General features: G+C 51.8%; 2 protein-coding genes across 9 annotated transcripts; one reads left to right on the top strand and one right to left on the bottom strand.

The window, feature by feature from the left end:
• The first annotated feature begins 1,810 nt into the window (after nucleotides 1-1,810).
• Nucleotides 1,811-9,007, top strand: FAM219B (family with sequence similarity 219 member B). 3 transcript variants are annotated; one of them, XM_032271767.1, is made up of 6 exons: nucleotides 1,811-2,565; nucleotides 2,786-2,873; nucleotides 3,888-3,965; nucleotides 4,407-4,455; nucleotides 6,247-6,374; nucleotides 6,989-9,007. In XM_032271767.1, exons 1-6 carry the CDS (start codon nucleotides 2,352-2,354, stop codon nucleotides 7,017-7,019), a joined length of 588 nt encoding a protein of 195 aa, XP_032127658.1. In that variant the 5' UTR covers nucleotides 1,811-2,351; the 3' UTR covers nucleotides 7,020-9,007. The 3 variants fall into 3 exon arrangements, with proteins under 3 accessions (XP_032127658.1, XP_032127657.1, XP_032127656.1); XM_032271766.1 differs by having other exon boundaries at nucleotides 1,812-2,565; nucleotides 6,250-9,007; XM_032271765.1 differs by having other exon boundaries at nucleotides 1,817-2,565; nucleotides 6,247-9,007.
• A 1,370-nt stretch (nucleotides 9,008-10,377) lies between these two features.
• On the bottom strand, nucleotides 10,378-17,906 carry MPI (mannose phosphate isomerase). Of its 6 annotated transcripts, none has more exons than XM_032271746.1 (8): nucleotides 17,799-17,906; nucleotides 17,237-17,364; nucleotides 16,467-16,667; nucleotides 15,261-15,402; nucleotides 14,747-14,929; nucleotides 12,196-12,369; nucleotides 11,309-11,517; nucleotides 10,378-11,025 (listed from the first exon to the last, which is right to left on the bottom strand). In XM_032271746.1, the coding sequence occupies exons 1-8, from the start codon at nucleotides 17,812-17,814 to the stop codon at nucleotides 10,807-10,809; spliced, it is 1,272 nt and encodes a 423-aa protein (XP_032127637.1). In that variant the 5' UTR covers nucleotides 17,815-17,906; the 3' UTR covers nucleotides 10,378-10,806. The 6 variants fall into 6 exon arrangements, with proteins under 6 accessions (XP_032127637.1, XP_032127640.1, XP_032127638.1 ...); XM_032271749.1 differs by lacking the exon at nucleotides 17,799-17,906 and adding an exon at nucleotides 17,767-17,791 and having other exon boundaries at nucleotides 10,640-11,025; XM_032271747.1 differs by lacking the exon at nucleotides 17,799-17,906 and adding an exon at nucleotides 17,686-17,752 and having other exon boundaries at nucleotides 10,640-11,025.
• Between the last annotated feature and the right edge of the window lie 1,235 nt (nucleotides 17,907-19,141).

The raw sequence follows: 19,141 nt of genomic DNA, 5'->3' as shown, positions 1-19,141 counted from the left end.
ACAATAAATGTAATGTGTTTGAATCATCCCGACACCACCCACCATGTCTCCACCCTGTAGAAAAATTGTCTTCCACCAAACCAACCCCTGGTGCCAAAAAGGTTGGGCACTGCTGGTTTAAATCACATTTTCTTTGGCCCTTGGTGAAATCCCCATCAGCATAACCCGGAGAAAACCACTTATTTGAGGGTTTTCTGTTTATTTGTTTGTTTTGGGGACAAAGTCTCATTCTGTTGTGTAGGCTGGAGGGCAGTGGCCCAATCTCAGCTCACTGCAACCTCTGCCTCCTGGGTTCAAGCAATTATCGTGCTTCTGAGTAGCTGGGATTACAGGCGCCCGCTGCCACGCTGGCTAATTTTCATATTTTCAGTAGAGATGGGGGTGAGGGGGCTCACCATGTTGGCCAGGCTGGTCTTGAACTCTGCACCTCGGGTGATCCACCCACCTCAGCCTCCCAAAGTGCTGGGATTACAAATGTGGGCTTCAGCGCCCAGCCAGAAAACTATTTCTTTGGAGTCCACGGGGAACTGGGTACAAATTCCAGGTTTATCACTTAACTGGCAAACTTGACCAAGTCAAAGCTTCATTTGTTTAACAAGAATAACTACTGGCATCATTGGGAGGTTATAATAATTAAATACTAAGTTGAGCCATATGAACCTTCTGCTTCTGGAGGCAAAAACAGTCTAACAGATCATGGGGAGTGGGGGTAATCTACCAGAATGGTAAGGATTCCTTTGTGTTTCTGATTTTTGAAACACTTCAGCCCTAAATTCTTCCTTTTCACCTCTCTTGCCCAACGTGTAATGCCTGCCAACGGTCTGCATGGCCCTGGGAGCTTGGAGGTTGCACTCTGTTGACCTACCCTATTGAGGCCAATAAGTTAGTCAAGGGACAGCCTCATGAGATTTGGCAGTTTCACAAGGATCTGGAGTTCTTTCCAGCCAGCCACAAGAACATCCCTTGGGGCTGGAGAAGTCAAGAGCCCTGACATATAGCCTACCACACACAGTCTGAGTGCACTTCCACCCTCCTTTTCAATGCCTATTTGCCTTGCTGTACAATGAGTAGTGACATTGGTTCTATTTTTAATTTTAATTTTTGAGACAGAGTTTCACTCTGTTGCCCAGGCTGCAATGCAATGGCACCATCTTGGCTCGCTGCAACCTCTGCCTCCTGGGTTCAAGTGATTCTCCTGCCTCAGCTTCCCAAGTAGCTGGGATTACAGGCATGCACGCACCACCACACCCAGCTAATTTTTGTATTTTTAGTAGAGACAGGGTTTCCCCAAGTTGGCCAGGCTGGTCTCGAACTCCTGACCTCAGGTGATCCAACTGCCTCTGCCTCACAACGTGCTAGGATTATAGCCCTGAGCCACCGGCCCGGCCGGTTCTATTTGTAAATGTGGAAACTGAGGCCTAGAGAGGGTCAGATCTTGTCCAAAGTCACGCACTTCTTGGTGTTGGAAAGAAGGAGGGGTTTGGCGTCAGATGGATCAACGTAGGCACTGCCTCTAGATGTGTCACCTTCACAAGTTTCTTGACATCTGGGGCCTGTTTCCTTTTTTCTTTTTCTTTTTTTTTTTTTGAGACGGACTCTCGCTTTGTCGCCTAGGCTGGAGTGCAGTGGCGCCATCTCGGCTCACTGCAACCTCTGCTTCCCAGGTTCAAGCAATTCTCTGCCTCAGCCTCCCGAGTAGCCGGGATTACAGGCGCCCGGCACCATGCCCGGCTAATTTTTGTATTTTTAGTAGAGACGCGGTTTCACCATGTTGGCCAAGCTGGTCTTGAACTCCTGACCTTGTGATCCACCCACCTTAGCCTCCCAAAGTGCTGGGATTACAGGCGCGAGCAGCCGCGCCTGGAGCGTTTCTTTTTCTAGGAAAGGTCGCCGATAACTCTTGTCATCGTATAACTCTTCAACCCAAGTCCGCTCTTTGGCAGGTCCAGATGTGGGAAGACCCCCAAGGAGACACTGCGAGAAGCAGAGAGCGTCCGTGCGAGCGTGAGTACTGAAACCGTGAGCGCCGGACCGACGCACACGCGCAGCCCCACAACAATATCAGTATTTAATTTCCAGTAGAGACAGAATTGAGCCTAATCATCACCAGACTCAAGCCGCCTACAAGATCTGCAGCGAACTCCAAAGGCTAGACCGGAACTGCCCCGTTCCCTGGAAAGAAGGGCGGAACTTTTGGCCCAAGTCCCCACACTACCGACACGGAGAGCTCCGGAAGGGGACGGTCCGCGCTTGCGCGTCTCCATCTTGCTGAAAGAGTCTCCCCTTTCCCTCGGCTGGTAGCTCGTTTGCCACGGGCGGGGTGGCACCTTTCGGCAGGGCGGGGCCCGGCCATGGCGACCGCGGAGCCCAGCGGGCACGCGGTGCGGGTGTCTACCCCGGGATCCCCGGCCAGCGGGGCTCGGGACCGCGCGCCGGGAGCTGCCAGGCCACCCTCCGGACAGATCGGTAACAGAGTCCTCCGGCTGGGGGGACGCACCCCCGCGGCCGTGGAGAAGCGGGGTCCATACATGGTGGCGCGCGCACCCTCCATTCAAGCCAAGCTGCGTGAGTGTGGTCCGATGGTCGGGGGTGGTCTGTCCTTGGGCGGGCTGCCACGTACCCGGGGCGGGCTTCGGAGCTCCGTTGGGCCTCGGCCCCGGAGAGAAGGCGTTAGCTGCAGCCTGCTTCCGCCCCTCAAAATCCTTTCGGAAAGAGCGGCCTCCAAGCCTTCGGGAGACGCGGCGGAGTGGGGAAGACCGGCTGACCCGGGCCCTTTAACTTCCAGAGAAGCACCGGGACCTGGCCAAGGCCGTTCTGCGGAGAAAAGGCATGCTGGGGGCCTCGCCGAACCGGCCAGACTCTTCAGGGAAAAGGTCTCAGCAGGCGCTACCTCCTCTGTGCCAACAGCTGTAGAGAAGGCCTTAATCCCCAGGACGGGAGACAGGGTGCTCTGGTTTAAGGCCGAGCTAGCGATTCCCCTGATGCAACCTATCTTTAAAATGGGAAGAGGAACAATCTCCTCTTTTCCTTTAAGGATGTGATAGGATCAGGGAAAGGGCTTCGGAGCAAGGGAGATCTGTGAGTGCACAGGCTCATTTGCTATCATTCTCCTCCTCTTCAGGGAGGAGAATGACGAAGAGGAGTGTGGGAACGGCTAGACCTGTTTTCGTTTGTTTGTAACAGAATAGTAAACTCGGAGCTGATTAGAACCTTATTCAGTGCCCCCTTTTACAGATGAGGGTTGAAACTCAGAGAAGTGAATGTTAGAGTTAACCCGAATCCTTTGCCCAAAGACTTGCAGTTTTTGCGTCCTCTGATTAAGTATGTGGGAAGAGGGGGCTTTTCCTGGTTCAGGAAAGGGGAAGTGTGCTTTTTCCCAAGAGCTATGGGAGGAGTAGAATACAGGCTGGGCGCGGTGGCTCACAACTATAATTCCAGCACTTTGGGAAGCCAAGGTGGTTGGATCACTTGAGGTCAAGTGTTGGGAAACCAGCCTGGCCAACACGGCGAAACCCTGTCTCTATTAAAAATACAAAATTAGCTGGGCACGCCTGTAGTCCCAGCTACTCGGGAGGCTGAGGCAGGAGAATCACTTGAACCCAGGAGGCAGAGATTGCAGTGAGCCGAGGTCACACCACCGCACTCCAGCCTGGGTGACAGGGCCAGGCTCTGTCTCAAAAAAAAAAAAAAGAGGACATATACCTTCTAAGGTGCTGTAGCCAGGTACATGGAGACGTGGAGCTGCAGGCAGTGGTGGCTGTGACCGGGAGAAGGCAAGTCAGCAGTGCAGTCAATTCCTTTTCCTTCAGAGTGAGGGCTCTGGCTTCCCCTGTGAAATGCCTATGCTTTCATCTATGCTTGGTCTCTTCTCCCCCATCTCCCTTCAGGTCAGTGAAGTTTAACAAGGGCTATACTGCTCTTAGCCAGAGTCCAGATGAAAACCTGGTGTCCCTCGACTCTGACAGGTGAGTGCTTGCCTTGGAAATACACCCTCGCAAAGCACCTTAGATGGAACTGAAGATCGCTTGATGTCTTTGCTTGTTCCCTGTCTCCTCCAAGGCCCTTCATGTATATTCCAGGGCTGTTCTCTTCTGAGCAATATCCCTTCCCAGGATGGCTTGGTTAGAAGACTCATAGGTAATCATGCCGCTCTAGAATTTGGAGCACCAATGTCTGGGGGATCATCCTGCCCTATTATGTCTGCATTGTTAGTGAGAGTGACCCTGTCCCTGCCAGAACCAATTGAGGGAACCACTATTACTCAAGGCCTGTTCTGGGCTTGAGTTCTGTTGTGTGTGGCTTTTGCTTCACAAGTCTTCCAGATGCCTTTGCATGCTCTCAACCTTGTGATTTACAGCCGTGCTCCACAGTGCCTCCCTAAACTGACTCTTTTCCGTTTCTCCTAGTGATGGGGAGCTGGAATCCAGATACTCCTCCGGGTATTCCTCTGCAGAGGCAAGTCCAGAGCACCTTTCTGCGCAGGTCCAGGTGGCAGGCAGCATTACCACCACTGCCAAATGCTTGTTTGGTGCCCGCTGTGAGCACAGCACTGTGCCAGACTTCTGGTCTGTTCTACAATCTTCCACTCTGCCCTCTTCCCCCTGTGGAGGTGTAGGTGACTAAGGAGGGCTGTTGAGAATCCAGGAGACCAGATACACTCACGGCTGGAAATGATCTCAAAAGTCATGTAAGCTGCTACTAGGGAGGCTGAGGCAGGAGGATTGCTTGAGCCCAGGAGTTCAAGACCAGCCTGGGCAATATAGCAAGACCCTAAAATAAGACTCTAAAGTCTCCTAGGCCACAGCTTAGAAAAGGAATCTTTTTTTGTTTGTTTGTTTTTTTGTTGTTGTTTTCTTTTTGTTGTTATTTTTATTTTTTTGTTTTTTGTGTTTTTTTTTTAGGAAAGGAATCTTTTTGATAGAATCTAGCTAAGTGTTTACTAGTCTGTACTTGAATGTTTTTTTGTAACTGGGTACACATGACCTCCAAGAAGCCTTGCTGCCCACCCTTCCCTCAACACACACATACACACAAGTTTGAGTAGCTCTTAGATAGATCTTCCTTATTAATCCGAAATGGTTCTTGCAGCCTGGGTCCATTGGTCCTTGTCCTGCTTTCCAGTGTCACACAGCAACTCCAGTCTCTCTGAGGTCAGCATTTCTGTCTCTCCCCTGCCCATTCTCCACCAAGCTTGCTTTCTTCCACACTAAACAACTTCTGTTTCTTCAGTTGCTCCATCTGTGAAAACTCAGGCTACAACACTACTGGGATAGCCATGTGGCCATTTTTCTGGAGTGTGTCCCAGATAGAAACCCAGGGATGCAAAGTCGTGTTGACAGCTCATTCCCTTTGACAGAGGTGAAAGCCCTGGGGACCTGACTCTACACCACTGTTTTTTTTGTTTTGTTTTGTTTTGTTTTGTTTTAAATAAAGACAGGGTTTCACCATGTTGGTCAGGCTGGTCTTGAACTCCCGACCTCAGGTGACCTGCCCGCCTTGGCCTCCAAAGTGCTTGGATTACAGGCGTGAGCCACCACACCTGGCCTACACCACTGGTTTTTCTTATTATCCTGGAAATCTTGGCTAATCTGAGTTTCTGCCACAGAATAGAGGCAGTTTGCAAATTGTGTCCTCCTTAAATGTCTGAGTGTCAAAGATTGTGTCTAAGAGGAAGTCTTACACTTTCCCCAGCCTTACTTATTCTTTATATGCTCAGTGAACTGATGAAACCAACCAACAGATTTCACTTTGCAGGGACCCAGCTCTGCTAGCATCAAAGGATAAGTCTAAGTCTAACCAGCAGTGTGTAGACAAAGCTGCTCACCACAGCCTTCCACCGTAGCCCATGTTCTACTATGCTAGCCCATTGTTCTGTGATCTTTATCCCATATTCTTCAGCCTTGATAGAGACTAGTCTGGGCTCCCCATGGGAACAGTCAGGGCACTGATTTTCACACATAGTTGGGAACTTGATATTTATATGAATGCCTCAGGATTTAGTGAGAAGAGATCCCCTGGGGTCAGTGACAGTGAAGCCTGGACAGTACTAAGGCTTACTGCTGGCTGAGGCACAGGTAGGAGAAAGTGGCACTTTGTCCTGTAGTCTAGGGATTGTGGGGTTGGCCTGGCAGGCGGGGAGTGGGCGTGGACAGGAAGCCCTGATAAGGGAATGTGGGCCTGTCTTTTGGGTAGCGGTTATTTCTGCTTTGCATCTTGGCCTATAGTTCCCTCTTCTCCTTCTCTTAGCAGGTGAACCAGGATGTGAGCCGGCAGCTGCTTCAGGATGGGTATCACCTGGATGAGATTCCAGATGACGAGGACTTAGACCTCATCCCCCCTAAGCCCATGGCTTCTTCAACGTGCTCCTGCTGCTGGTGCTGTCTTGGGGACTCTTCCTCCTGTACCCTCCAGTAGACATTACCCTCCAAAATGGGCCCTGTTCACCATGAGGCCTACAGAGCCCTGTTGGCCACTCAGCTCACAGAGTGCAGTGAGCACTGGGGTCACTGACCCCTAGAAAGTGACCTGCAGGTAGTCCTTACCTGTTGCTTCTCAGGCCAGAGGCCCCCATCTGGGCTGTGGGGTGATAGGTAGGATTCTGCAGATTTCTTCTGCTGCTGGAGCAGAGTTTGGAGAAGCCACTTTAATAAGGGCAGGACAGAGGAATTCTGGTTCTTGTGGTGGGTGACAAAGGTAACTAAGGAAAACAGTTGCAGACAGCTTGACTGGTATTTGTCATGGTGCTTCAGGGAGGCACAAAGAGCTCTTGTGCCAGGCTGGGCTAGGTAATGTTGTATGGAGGCAGAAAATAGCACTTTATGCTTATATAGCTGGCAATCCAAAAAAGAGGTTAACTGTTTTGAGAGCAGTTCGAGAAATTCCATTTGCCCTGTTCTTCCTGGCTCTAAGACGGGTTGCAGGCGTGACCTTCAAGAGAGCATAAAGTGAGTCCTTTTGTCCCTCTTCAGGCTGCACCTGTCTATGACAGGGATAGCAAGTTGCTTAATGACACAGCATGATCCTGGCTTCCAGAATCCCTGGACCTGGGGCATCCCCAACTGGTCCAACTGTCTGGGTGAGTTTAGTGACTCTGGTTCGCCCTTCCCTAGTTAGAGAAAAGCTGCTTCAACATGTTCATATTTATTTATTTGTATTTCCTTGGTCTGGGCTTATTTCTTTCCCAGTCTTTGAGCTAAAGATTGGGTGGAAGGTACTGGGGCTGGCCCCAGAAGATTGCAGTTTTTGTTAATACCAGCAGAGGGAGCTACAGGAGAGCAGTCCAGTGCCTTCCTATTTGTTTCGCTTTTTAAACTTTTGAAAAGTAGCAATGGGTGAGTGGGTATAGAGCAGTGTGGGCTTTGTCCTAGACTGAGGCTTACAGACAGGAATGGGAACGAAGACCTAGGCCAGCTCCTAGGCCCTTGGCTGAGATCAGTCGGTCAGCGTAAAGGGCCTCCTCCCTTCTGTCCGGTGTGGACCATTCCATTGCCAGATTCTTCTGGTCACAGCATGGGCCTCATTGGATACTCAGGATTGGGCTCTAAGCAGACCTCTGGGTGTAACACAGCCTCTTTCAGCCCCCAGGCCAAACACAGCAGAAATAGGCATAATTTCTGCTGTGGCACCCCCTGCTCCCATATTGGCGAGTGTCTCTTGCTACACAGTATACCAAGCCTCTTTCTAGAATTTTTTTCAATAGGTGTTTTTTGTTTCGTTTTTTGGCCTCACCCAGGACCATGGTGAGTGTTCTGCTTTGTTTTATCGGAGACAGGGTCTCTGTCACCCAGGCTGGAGTACAATGGTGCAGTTATAGCTCACTGCAGCCTCCACCTCTCAGGCCCAAGCAGTCCTCCCACATGGTGAGCTTTGAATGGGAACAGACAGGGTTCCCAGCCCAGTAGTCGGGATTGGGGTGTAGGTTCCACATGGGAAAATATCCAGTCTCTTGCTTTACTCAGTGTTCTATGATCACTGGAGGCATAGGAGAGACAGCACACTCTTTTTGCTCTACCACAAGGGGTGACTGGAAGATGAGAAAGTCTAATAAAAAGATACGGCGTTATTTGTTATTTGTCAGACAAGTGTCCTCACGACGGTAATCCTGTGAGTGCTTGATGGACATCTTTGTGTTTTTCTCAAACTGTGGAAGTTTGAGAGGAATATGCAGTATCTGGGGGCTGACTTACTCTCTTAGCTAGCAGCATCACGGCAGGAAGACAGGACAGAGACCAGAGCCATGCCAACTTGGGGTTGGGGGAGAGGAGGCAGATGGTTACTCTGTTCTGGAATGGGACTCTGCAACTCTACGCAGGTGGCTAATATTCTGAGCACTTTGTGCAGATGCCTGCGGGGAGCACGAACATCTCCATCCTGACCCCCTTCACCATCCACAGAGATGGGGGCCTTGTGTCTGCAGAGGTGAAGTGCACATGTGGAAAGGGATCAAACATAGTACAGTGTAAAGACAGCGGTGTGGGTGGAAGGACCCAGCGCTTGCTGGGAGGTGGCCGTGGAAGCTAAGTATAGAGCCACGTCTCTGTCGGAGGTGGTCAGGGCAGAGTAGTCTGGGTGTTTAGCAGCTGCTGGGGTGAGGGTGGCAGGACCCCAAAACCAAGGCCCTCTGTTGTATCAACTCTGGCATATTCAGCTGCAACTGTCCTTGAAGAAGAGGTTTCTAAGCTGGGTCCCATGTAGGAGGGTGTTACCCTGTAGAAAAAGCTGGAGGGACCTGGTGGGACATTATGCAGTGAGGCATGGTAGAAACGGTCAGTTGTTTAGGGCCAGTAGCCACATACCAAAATACCACCAATGTGCCCAGGGCCAAACTGCCTTAATTCAGAGTGCTGGGTGTTCTGCAGGTGACAGTTTACTGGGGAGAGGGGTGTGTCCAGGCTCACCTCCCAGACACGAGTGGTACCATATGGTGTTTATGTACTACTCTACCAAATGCTTGGCTTGCACCTCTACAGCTCTGTACATTTATAAGAATAAATGCAATCACACTAGTTGAGCTGTGTCTATGTTGCATTAGGATTTTAAAGAAAGGTCTGGATATCCTGAAATGAAGAAATAGCTTAATAGTCTACTACAGCAATTCCTTCTAGAAACTCCCTCCCCTTTCTGCTCTTCCCAGGGGGCACCACTTTCGGGCCTGTTTCATTGGACAGCATGAGTGAAATAGGCCCTTACAAGTCACTTCTCTAAAATGGGTTCCCTTTAGCAGACTTTTTCTAGCTCATCTTTTTTGTTTTTTTTTTTGAGACAGAGTCTTGCTCTGTTGCCCAGGCTGGAGTGCAGTGGCATGATCTCGGCTCACTGCAACCTCTGCCTCCTGGGTTCAAGCGATTCTCCTGCTTCAGGCTCCCAAGAAGTTGGGATTACAGGTGCATGCCACCACGCCCGGCTTATTTTTGTTTTTAGTGGAGATGCAGTTTCACCATGTTAGTCAGGCTGGTCTCGAACTCCTCACCTCGTGATCCACCTGCCTCAGCCTCCCAAAGTGCTGGGATTACAGGCATGAGCCACCGTGCATGGCCTCCAGCTCATCTTTATTGTTTTTAGCTGAAGAAAATTTGAAGGCAAAAAACACAGGAGATTTTTTGAAGGTGGTTTCCTGGAACTCTAGTGTGGGCAGAAGCCCAGAAAGATTCTTTTCTTTGAATTTAAACCTTTACCTCACAGGAAGGAGCCAGTGGATTAAGACTGATTAGTCTCGGATGACAGTATCTATGATTGCAGGTCAGAAACGTGAGCAGCGACAGACAGCCGACAGCCTCTCGCAGGTGTGTCCCACCCCTGGAGCAGGGCATTGGGAGAGATTCCCTCTTACGTATTTCGTGCCAGCTTAGGAAAGCTAACTGGGCTTCTTCTCACAATGAAAATTGGCTAGTTCAGTTCCTGAGTCCCTGTAATCTGCAACAGTTGAGTATGTTCTAGAGAAGGGGTTGACAATCAGTAGTTTGGGCTTTGCGGGCCATACGGTCTAGTGCAACTCTTCAACTTTGCCCCTGTGGCTTGAAAGCAGCCAGACAGTATATAAATGAACAGGTTTGGCCAGAACTGGCCTGCCAGCCTGGTTTGCTGACCCCTGCTCTAGGGCCAATTGAAAAACGGGAGCAAAGAATCTTGCACTGATGATTGGTGTATCCTTTGAGCCACCTTCTCTCTGTAGGGCTGAAGGACCCAAGGCCTGCTTGCAAGCTGTGCCTCTGAGGCTGAAGCTGGCTTCCTCTTCCACTCCTTCCCATACAAGTGTTCTGGAGTATAGTTGACCCACCCCCAGGAAACTGTGAAGTAGGAATAAAGCAAAAACTGGGGCATCATGCAAGGAGGGCACTTTCGGCCCATTTTAGGAACAGGTACCCCAAAGGCTGAGTGCTCATTACCCCACAGCCTCAACACAAGTGACTTTTAATTGCTTTGACAGAACAAGAGGGTGTAAACAATGTTAGTCCACAGGACTGCCCTTTCCCTTCCCTCCTCTGCAGCTGAGGAAATGGGTAGTCCCAGGGTAAGAACACTGTTCTTGGAAATTACCTGACCTCTTGCTCTGACAGATGCTGAGCTAATGCTGGGTCACAGATTTTGCCGGCTAGCCTGCAGCCATAGGCTAGAGCAGAGTTGGCAAGAGCCTGGCTCAGGTGTAGTCGGGAGTCACTACCTTCAGGCTCCCTCCACCACCCCAGCTCTTCCAGGGTGTACCTAAGGGGTCCAGAGCAAGAAAGGGGGCTTGAGCTGAGCCTGAGGAGGTGAGGCTGGCTGGAATTTAGGGTGACTGGCAGAGGAGAGCTAGGGAGGCTGTGGCCTCTACAGCAAACAGCAGGCACGGAATATCAGCAGATTCTTCGGCTCAGTAAGCTTCAGTGAGACGCTCTCATTGGCCCCAATGAAGAGCACGCTGCCACGCTGCAGAGGGATTGGCGTCTGGGCTATTGGTGTGCTGGCTGTCACTGTTCCCTGTACCATCAGGAGGATGCTGGCAGAGTCCAGTGGCAAGACCTTGTATTCAGTGATGGAGCCAGGGACCTGGGCAGGGAAAAACAATAGCAGTGCAGCTTAGACTCTGCTCTCATCAGTTCATGTGCCCAGGACAGTCCGCAGGGCACAAGGGAGAGCTCTGCCATCTTCTCCCACAACCCAGGCTCAGCATGGAGGCCTGGTCCCTGGTACAGGGAGGAGGGGGCAGGCCCTGGGCCACCCCCCACCAAGTGGGCTTGACAGGAAACCCAACCCCAGGAGTCCTCCACATCATGACCCTTGCCAGATTTTCATGGCACACGAAGGACACCTGCCATGGCCCCTCACTCACCTCCATCTTCATAATGGTGAAGTCTGGCACAGGGGGGTCATAGATTGAGAGGTAGGGGTCTTCCTGACTCCGTGTTGGGAGAAAGAGCCTGTCCTTGCTGGAGCTAGGGGTATAGCTGAGCATTTCACACAGGGTTGGCACGTCAATGAACTTGGGTGTCAGGCCAGCACGCACTGTGTTGTCTGAACACGCCATGCACTCCACGCAGTCTGGAGAGACAGTTGTTATGTGCTAAGCTGGTGAAGTATGACTTGGCTCTCCAGCTCTGGGCCTCTTAACCTGAGCTTGAACCCCATGCCAAGTTAGGCAAAAACGTCCATGAATTGTATTCTCTGGGATAATGGGGCTAAGATAATCAAATACCAAAAACAGGTGACAGGTCACCCACTATTGTCAGAGGGGAGTCATGTTAACCCCTGGGGGTTGGGGAGCCCCAACTCTCATCTCCAACTTCTAGCACAGCATCCTGTGCATGAGGCATGTGTGGATAAGCAGCCAACAGCCAAAAGGTGGCATCCTTCCGTGGCAACATCCATATTTTAGTGTAAAAATCCCTGGATAGGGAGGACAGACAGGCAAAAGCTGTGAAATAGAACAGCTTGGATTCAGTATAGCCTGGGTTCAAAGCGTGGTTCCCACACTGGCTAGCAGGGCTTAAAATCAGAGTAGCATGACACAGGTTTGGTGGCAGGATTCAAGCCATGTTCAATGTGAAATGCATTCATCATCCCTACCAGCTGTCTCCTGCTGCGCCCAGGAACCCTCAGAGGTCAGCGCTGTGTGGTCCTTGGAGGTCTCCTTGACCACCCTTCTCCCTCTTTTGTCTAGATAGGGAAACAGGGCCTAGCAGGGATGGCAATGGGGCTCACTGCTGAAATGAGGCTCACCTCCTTTCAGATAGGCATGGGGCACATTGGCCTCCAGAAACATGGCCTCCCCAGGCTTCAGGGTAAGCAGGTTCAGGAAGTAGATGGCAAAGCAGCCGATATCACCTGGGTACTGCTGGTGCAGCTGCATCAAAAGCTCCCCAGAGATGTCCTCCATGTTGTTTCCGGCAGCCACTGAGGGTCACAGAGCACCCCAAGGTCACTTAGGGGGATACTCAGTGCTGTTCATAGCCCCACCCTAGCCAGGGAGTCCTGGGAAAAGTTCCCTGCCCACAGGAATCCAGAAGCCAAAGTAGCCCTGTCCTTCTGGCCACACCTTCAGCCCTTTGGGGTCCAGCCTTGCTTGATACTCCACTCCATACAAATGCCATCTTAGGCCACTCCAGACAGCATGAAGCAGAATGAGCCAAGGGCCAAAATGTGCCCTGGAGACGATAGGGGAAAATGAGCTCAGCCTGGGTAGAGTGGCAAGGACAGGCTTTTTAATTTTTTAATTTTTTTTTTTAAGACAGTCCTGCTCTGTCTCCCAGGCTGGAGTAGAGTGGTGCCATCTAGACTCACTCTAACCTCCCCGTCCCAGGTTCAAGTGCTTCTCGTGCCGCCTCAGCCTTCCGAGTAGTTTGGATTACAGGCACACGCCACCATGCCTGGCCAATTTTGTTTTTGTTTTTTAGATGGAGCCTTGCTGTATCACCCAGGCCAGAGTGCAGTGGCACAATCTCGGCTCACCGCAACTTCCGCCTCGCCTGGCTAATTTTTGCATTTTTAGTAGAGATGGGGTTTTACCATGTTGGCCAGGCTGGTCTCAAACTCCTGACCTCAAGTGATCCACCTGCCTCAGCCTCCCAAAAGTGCTGGGATTACAGGCATAAGCCACCACGCCCAGCCAGCTTCTTTAAAGTGAGGCAGGGGGTCTGGCATGGTGGCTCATACCTGTAGTCCTAGCACTTTGGGAGGCAAAAGCAGGCAGATTGCCTGAGCTCAGAAGTTTGAGACAAGCCTCGGCAACATGGTGAAATCCCGTCTCTACTAAAATATAAAAAATTGGCCGGGCGCGGTGGCTCACGCCTGTAATCCCACCACTTTGGGAGGCCGAGGCAGGTGGATCACGAGGTCAAGAGATCGAGACCATCCTGGTCAACATGGTGAAACCCCGTCTCTACTAAAAATACAAAAAATTAGCTGGGCATGGTGGCGCGTGCCTGTAATCCCAGCTACTCAGGAGGCTGAGACAGGAGAATTGCCTGAACCTAGGAGGCGGAGGTTGCAGTGAGCCGAGATCGCGCCATTGCACTCCAGCCTGGGTAACAAGAGTGAAACTCTGTCTCAAAAAAAAAAAAAAAAAAAAAAATTAGCTGGGCATGGTGGTGCATGCCTGTAATCCCGCTACTCAGGAGGCTGAGGCAGTAGAATTGCTTGAACCCAGGAGGCAGAGGTTGCAGTGAGCCAAGATCACGCCACTGCATTCCAGCCTAGGACAACAGAGCAAGACCCTATCTCAAAAAATGAAAGCACATACACACACATACACACAGAGACACTGAACAGGAAAAAATAGGTCTCAAAAAATAAAGCGCGCACACACACACACACACACACAGAGAACAGGAAAAAATATGCGTGGGTAAAATAAATGATGCCCTAAGGCTCAAAGGTAGCAGGGAAAGAAGTTGAGACCTCATCACCTGTGCCACATAAGCTCACTGCTGGGAGTCTGTTCTGCTTTGTGATTCTTACTGCTTGTGTTGACTCCCCACCTTTGGGGTGACATGACCACACCCATCACAGTCATTTCCTGAACTCTTCTTATCACAGGGTCAGGCACACAGCAGGTAAAGGAAAGATCAAACGACTGAGCGCTGGAGGCATCAAGCCTTTCCAGGAGAGGGAGGATGCTCTTGTCCCCTTCCTGCCTCTTTAGCTCCAAGATACAAGTCCCTACATGGAGGGCAGCTGTGAGGCTGGGGAAAATCTCAGAATGCCTAGGTGGAAGGCATCCTAAGAGTCTTCTACGCTGGCCGGGTGCGGTGGCTCACGCCTGTAATCCCAGCACTTTGGGAGGCCAAGGTGGGCAGATCATGAGGTCAGGAGATCGAGACCATCCTGGCTAACATGGTGAAACCCTGTCTCTACTAATATACAAAAAATTGGCCAGCCATGGTGGTGTGAGCCTTTAGTCCCAGCTACTCAGGAGGCTGAGGCAGAATTGCTTGAACCCAGGAGGTGGAGGTTGCAGTGAGCCGAGATCGTGCCAGTGCACTCCAGTCTGGGCAACAGAGCGCGACTCTGTCTCAAAAAAAAAAGTCTTCTATGCCAGTCTGCCTCCAGCCATCTGGAGAAGATGACTGATTGGGAAACAGCACTCAGCCAAGGGCCCGGCTCCACAAAGACTAGGAAAGCAATGCTAAGTTGCCAGCAGGTCACCTAAGCTGGGCCCCTTCTAGTGTTCCACTTGGGCAGAGGAGTTGAGAACCCTGTTCCCAGAGTCTGGTATCTGCAGGGGAGCCCAGGCCAGAGTTCGGCACCCACCCAAGAATATAACCATGCCTACCTTGCTGCGAGATCCGCTTCACCAACAGGTTGAGCTGTTCCACTACCACCTTCTTCTCACTCTTCATCAGGTGGGAGAAACAGCTCTTCAGAGCAGAGGCCACAGCCTGGGAGTCATGGCTCATGCTCTGCTTCAGGTGTGTTGCTGCATCACCTCCAATCAGGACCTGGAACTCGGGTACCTCTGCAGGAAGGCCAGGCCCAGGGCCCATATCAGGAATGGTAAGATGGAACCCACACAAGAAGGGAGTTGGAAGAGGCCTTCCCATCCCAGCCCTAACCAAAGTGCCAGCAGTGATAAGCAAACTTTGCAGTGGAAACCAGTCACTCACCACCAGCCCTTGGCAACCACACCTGAGCCTGGTCTGGCCCACTGGCTCCAAAAACTGCTTCATGAGGCCCTTCAGTGCCTGTGACATGTGACCTCTGTTCTCCGCCAATGTTCCTACTATCATCTGGGTTCCCTAGGTATCCCTGGCCCAATACACATGCCCTCAGCATTCTGCCCAACTTACTCTTCAGAAAGGTTACAATCTCCTCAACAGGCCGGAAGCCACACAAGCCCTGGAAGGGGGTGAGGGCAATGGCCATCTCTGGCTTATGGTTGGCATCGGGGTAGTGCTGTGGAGCCTGGAGGTGTAGCTTCTCTGCCAGCTCCTGTGGGGTGGCCAGGGGAAGAGGAGGACGGTGAGGGTAGCCATTAACTAGCAGGGACACCAGTGCTACCCAGCCCTTGCTCTCTACCCTCCTCAGTCGCAGGATGGCAGTGGTTGCCTACTTCTGGCAAGGAGCCCAGTCAAAGCATGATGCAGAAACTTGGAGTTCAGCCTACCCAGGGTAGGGAAATGGGCCAAATCCAGGGGACAGCTGGGGTGGATTCTAAGAGGCTTGGTCTGTGAATCAGGAAACCCAAACACCAGGCCAAGCTCTGACATGAACAAGCTGTGTGGCTTTCGGCAAATCCCTCCATTCTCTGGGTCTTACTTTGTGTATCTAGAAATAAGGCGTTTTGGCTGGGTGCAGAGGCTCACGCCTGTAATCCCAACACTTTGGGAGGCTGAGGCAGGCAGATCACTTGAGGAGTTTGACACCAGCCAGGCCAACATGGTGAAACCCCGTCTCTACTAAAGATACAAAAATTAGCCAGGCATGGTGGCACATGCCTGTAAATCCCAGCTATTTGGGAAGCTGCGGCAGGAGAATTGCTTGAACCAGGAGGAGGAGGTAGCAGTGAGCCGAGATCACACCATTGCACTCCAGCCTGGGTGACAGAGTGAGACTCCATCTCAGAAAAAACAAAAAGGAGTTTGGATCCACAATTACTTAGGATAGGACTCAGGCTTGTGTAGGGAGACTCCATGGGGTGGAGCTGAGGGTACCTGCCCTGCCCTGCCCTGCAAGTTGAACTCTTCCTGAAAGCAGATGAGTAAATGGCAGATATGAATAGACCTGGGCTAGGTGAGGGAAGACCAGGAACAAGCCCCTTGGAATGAGCTTAGAGAAACCCCTGGCACCGGCCAGTCAGCTGTTTGCTTAGACTTAGTTGCTGCATGTGTCACCACCATCTGGCTTTGCAGAGCTAAACTGGGAGTTGTCAGCCTGGATTTGGCCTTGGGCAGGAGCCTGGCGTGGGTGGGGTAAAAGCGGCAGTAAAAGTCATGGGAGGGCCTCAGCATAAGCCTTACTCTACCCTGACCTCTGCACCCTACTCTGTCCTTTACCTTGTTGGGGTGTGCCTGGATGGACAGGGCTGTTTCGACTGAGAGCACTTTGAAGAGGAAGGGCAGGTTGCCATTAAAGGTGTCCTTGACCTTTGAGCCCAAGCTGTCCTGGTTCTCAGCAATCCACTGTCCAAGGGTTTTCTGTGAGATGCGGTTGTCAAGGATCTTGGCATCCCCTCGGGGGTGAGTCCCCATCCACAACTGGAAAAACAGGAAATTTGGGAGGGGGGGGAAGAAACCTGGCACCCCGAGTTGGCCTGTCCCAAATGGTTATGCTGTGCTCCCCACAGGGCAACTGAGTCCTAGGAAAGGCCTCCCAGGTCTGAATACAAATGTTCATGCCATCATGGACATACAGGCAGCAGACCCAGGTCCTGTGAGGGGTTAACATACATCTTCCAGTTTCAGAAGCAGAGGTGAAAGCCTTCCTATGCTTTGGCTTTTTCTCCACTAAATAGGCAGGATAAATATTTTAGGTTAATAAAAATGCAAAAGAAAATAGTCGAAGTAAAAAAACTTAATTGTCAAAGATGGCGGAATTAAAATTCACTAAGTGCTAAGAGTGGTTGGGGGAGGAGAATGCTGGAAATCTCAGCTTATTATGATAAAACCTCTCTTCTTGTGGTACCACGATAGTCTATCAGCCTGAAGAGCCAAGTGGGCCTCCTCCCTCTTTGCTGCCTCACCCTTCCCAGCTAGATTCTTACTTGTCTCAGGCCCTTTCTCCTGACCTGCGGGGAGAGTAGGCTGAAATAGGGCCCGAGGCTCACCTCTGCATAGGGCTTGTCCTCTGCGATCTGGGCCAGTGGGTCACTGCTGGCCAGCAGCCGCGCCACTTCGCTGTTAGAACCCATCTTCCCCCAGGCATACTGCTGCACCGCACAGGAAAGTGGGAATACTGGGGGTACAGACAGAGGGTCAGCTGCCGCTCCACTCCTCAGGCCCCACCTTAGTGTCCAGGGAAACCAGGCAAGAGCTGGGGGTGCTCACTTGGGAGAGTCAAATAAGGGGTTTGTAGGCTGTTGGACGAGACCCACCTCCGCTGCAGGCCTCGATGTTCCCAGCTGTGAGATGGGCAGCAAGGACCTTGTGCTGACCTGAGGCCGGGTGGCGAGGAGGGAGCGGGCGGTACCCATCCCACGGCACCCAGTCTGGAAGGCCCCCTCCCCTCGGAGGTCAATCCCCATTGCAGGTGACCCCTCCTCTGCCTGGCACCCAACCATCTTTCCGCAGAGCCCCAGGAGTGGACTCAACCTGGCCGACTATCCCAGGATTCGTCCCCAGGACGCGCCTCACCCACCACACTTGCCGACACCACGGCCAATGGCTCACCTCGCGGAACGGCCATACTCGCCCCTTAACGCTTGGCTTAAGCTCGTAAGCCTTTCCCGGCAGACCCCGCGGCCCTCTGCTCCCAGAGCTTCATGGGAAATGTAGTTCCCAGAGCGTTCCGCCCGGCCCCTGGGCACCCGGCCAGAGGCTTCCGGCCGCAATTTTCGGTCTCTCCATTCATTCATTCCTTCCGTCGCCGGACACAAAGGTATTAAAAACCAGCTAAGTACCACGGACAGTTCTAAAGGCTGGAGTATACATCAGAAAGCAAGATAGCCTTCCCTCTGCCTTTGTAGAGCGCTTACATTCTGGTGAAGGCAAGACCGACAAGTATTGTAAGCAAATCACGTAGTGTGTTGAAAGGTCAAGGCCACAAAAAGTAAGGGGGGGCAGGTAGAAGTGGGAGTCACTTTACAGAATTTCAAAGGCTGTCTGGGCAAGCCTTATTGAGGTGAGGTTTGGGCCCAGACTTGGCGGTGAGGAAGGCAGGAGTGTTCTGTGGGGAAGGAAATAGCCACAGCGGGAGCCAGAGCAAGACGGCAATATGGGACTGTGCTGGGCATGTTCGGGAGTGACCAGCAAGGAGGCCACTGTGGCTGGAGCAGAGTGAGCAAGAGAGGGGCAGTGAGGAAGTCAGAGAGGAGAGGCGAGGGCAGAGCTTTGCAGGCTATTGTGAGGACTGGGTTTTACTCAGTCTCTCAGCAGTTAGAGATTTGAGCAAAGAATTGCTGTGAGTAGGGACATACTAGTGATGATGGTAAATGTCACATGCAACGCCCTTCACTTCTCTGAGCTTTGTAGAATGGGGTGAATAATGCCAGCCTGATACGCTTGTTGGAGGGTCAGATGGGATGATGTGTGACACCTGTAAGGTAGTCAGTGCTCTGTGCTCCTCTGATCCTTCCTGTCCCAGGTGCTGCAGAAAGTCAGAACCCCAACTCCTCCTCCAGGCTGAGCTGCTTACAAGTTGCACACAGAAAAGTCGGGGGAGTTACCAAGAGCTATGCATGGGGAAGGATGGGGTTGGGCCTTGGCTCTGCAGTAATCTTGCTGTATCCTGTGGAGAAAGGCGTTGACATCCAGACCTCCCCAGTCAACAGCTTCCTAGGAGGAGGGCAGTCAGCTGGAGGGACTCAGGAGCACAGCAGTAAAAGCTCCAGGGAACCTGGAATGAGGGGTTACAGTTCCCGAGTCTAACCTCATCACCCTGGCAATACCCTGATTCCCACAGCCTCTACCTCATGTGCCCAGGGGAAAGAGGGGATGCTGTTTTCCCTGTAATGCTCTGCCCAGGTGTGGGTATTTACCTCACCTCCCCTGGGGTCCTCTGGCCCAGATAAATC

This window comes from Sapajus apella, unplaced genomic scaffold (genome assembly GCF_009761245.1).
Source record: "Sapajus apella isolate SASKATOON/1434 unplaced genomic scaffold, GSC_monkey_1.0 scaffold248, whole genome shotgun sequence".
Classification (NCBI taxonomy): Eukaryota; Metazoa; Chordata; class Mammalia; order Primates; family Cebidae; genus Sapajus; species Sapajus apella.
The sequence above is the reverse complement of the archived record's forward strand: the minus strand, read 5'-3'. Positions and strand labels throughout refer to the sequence as shown.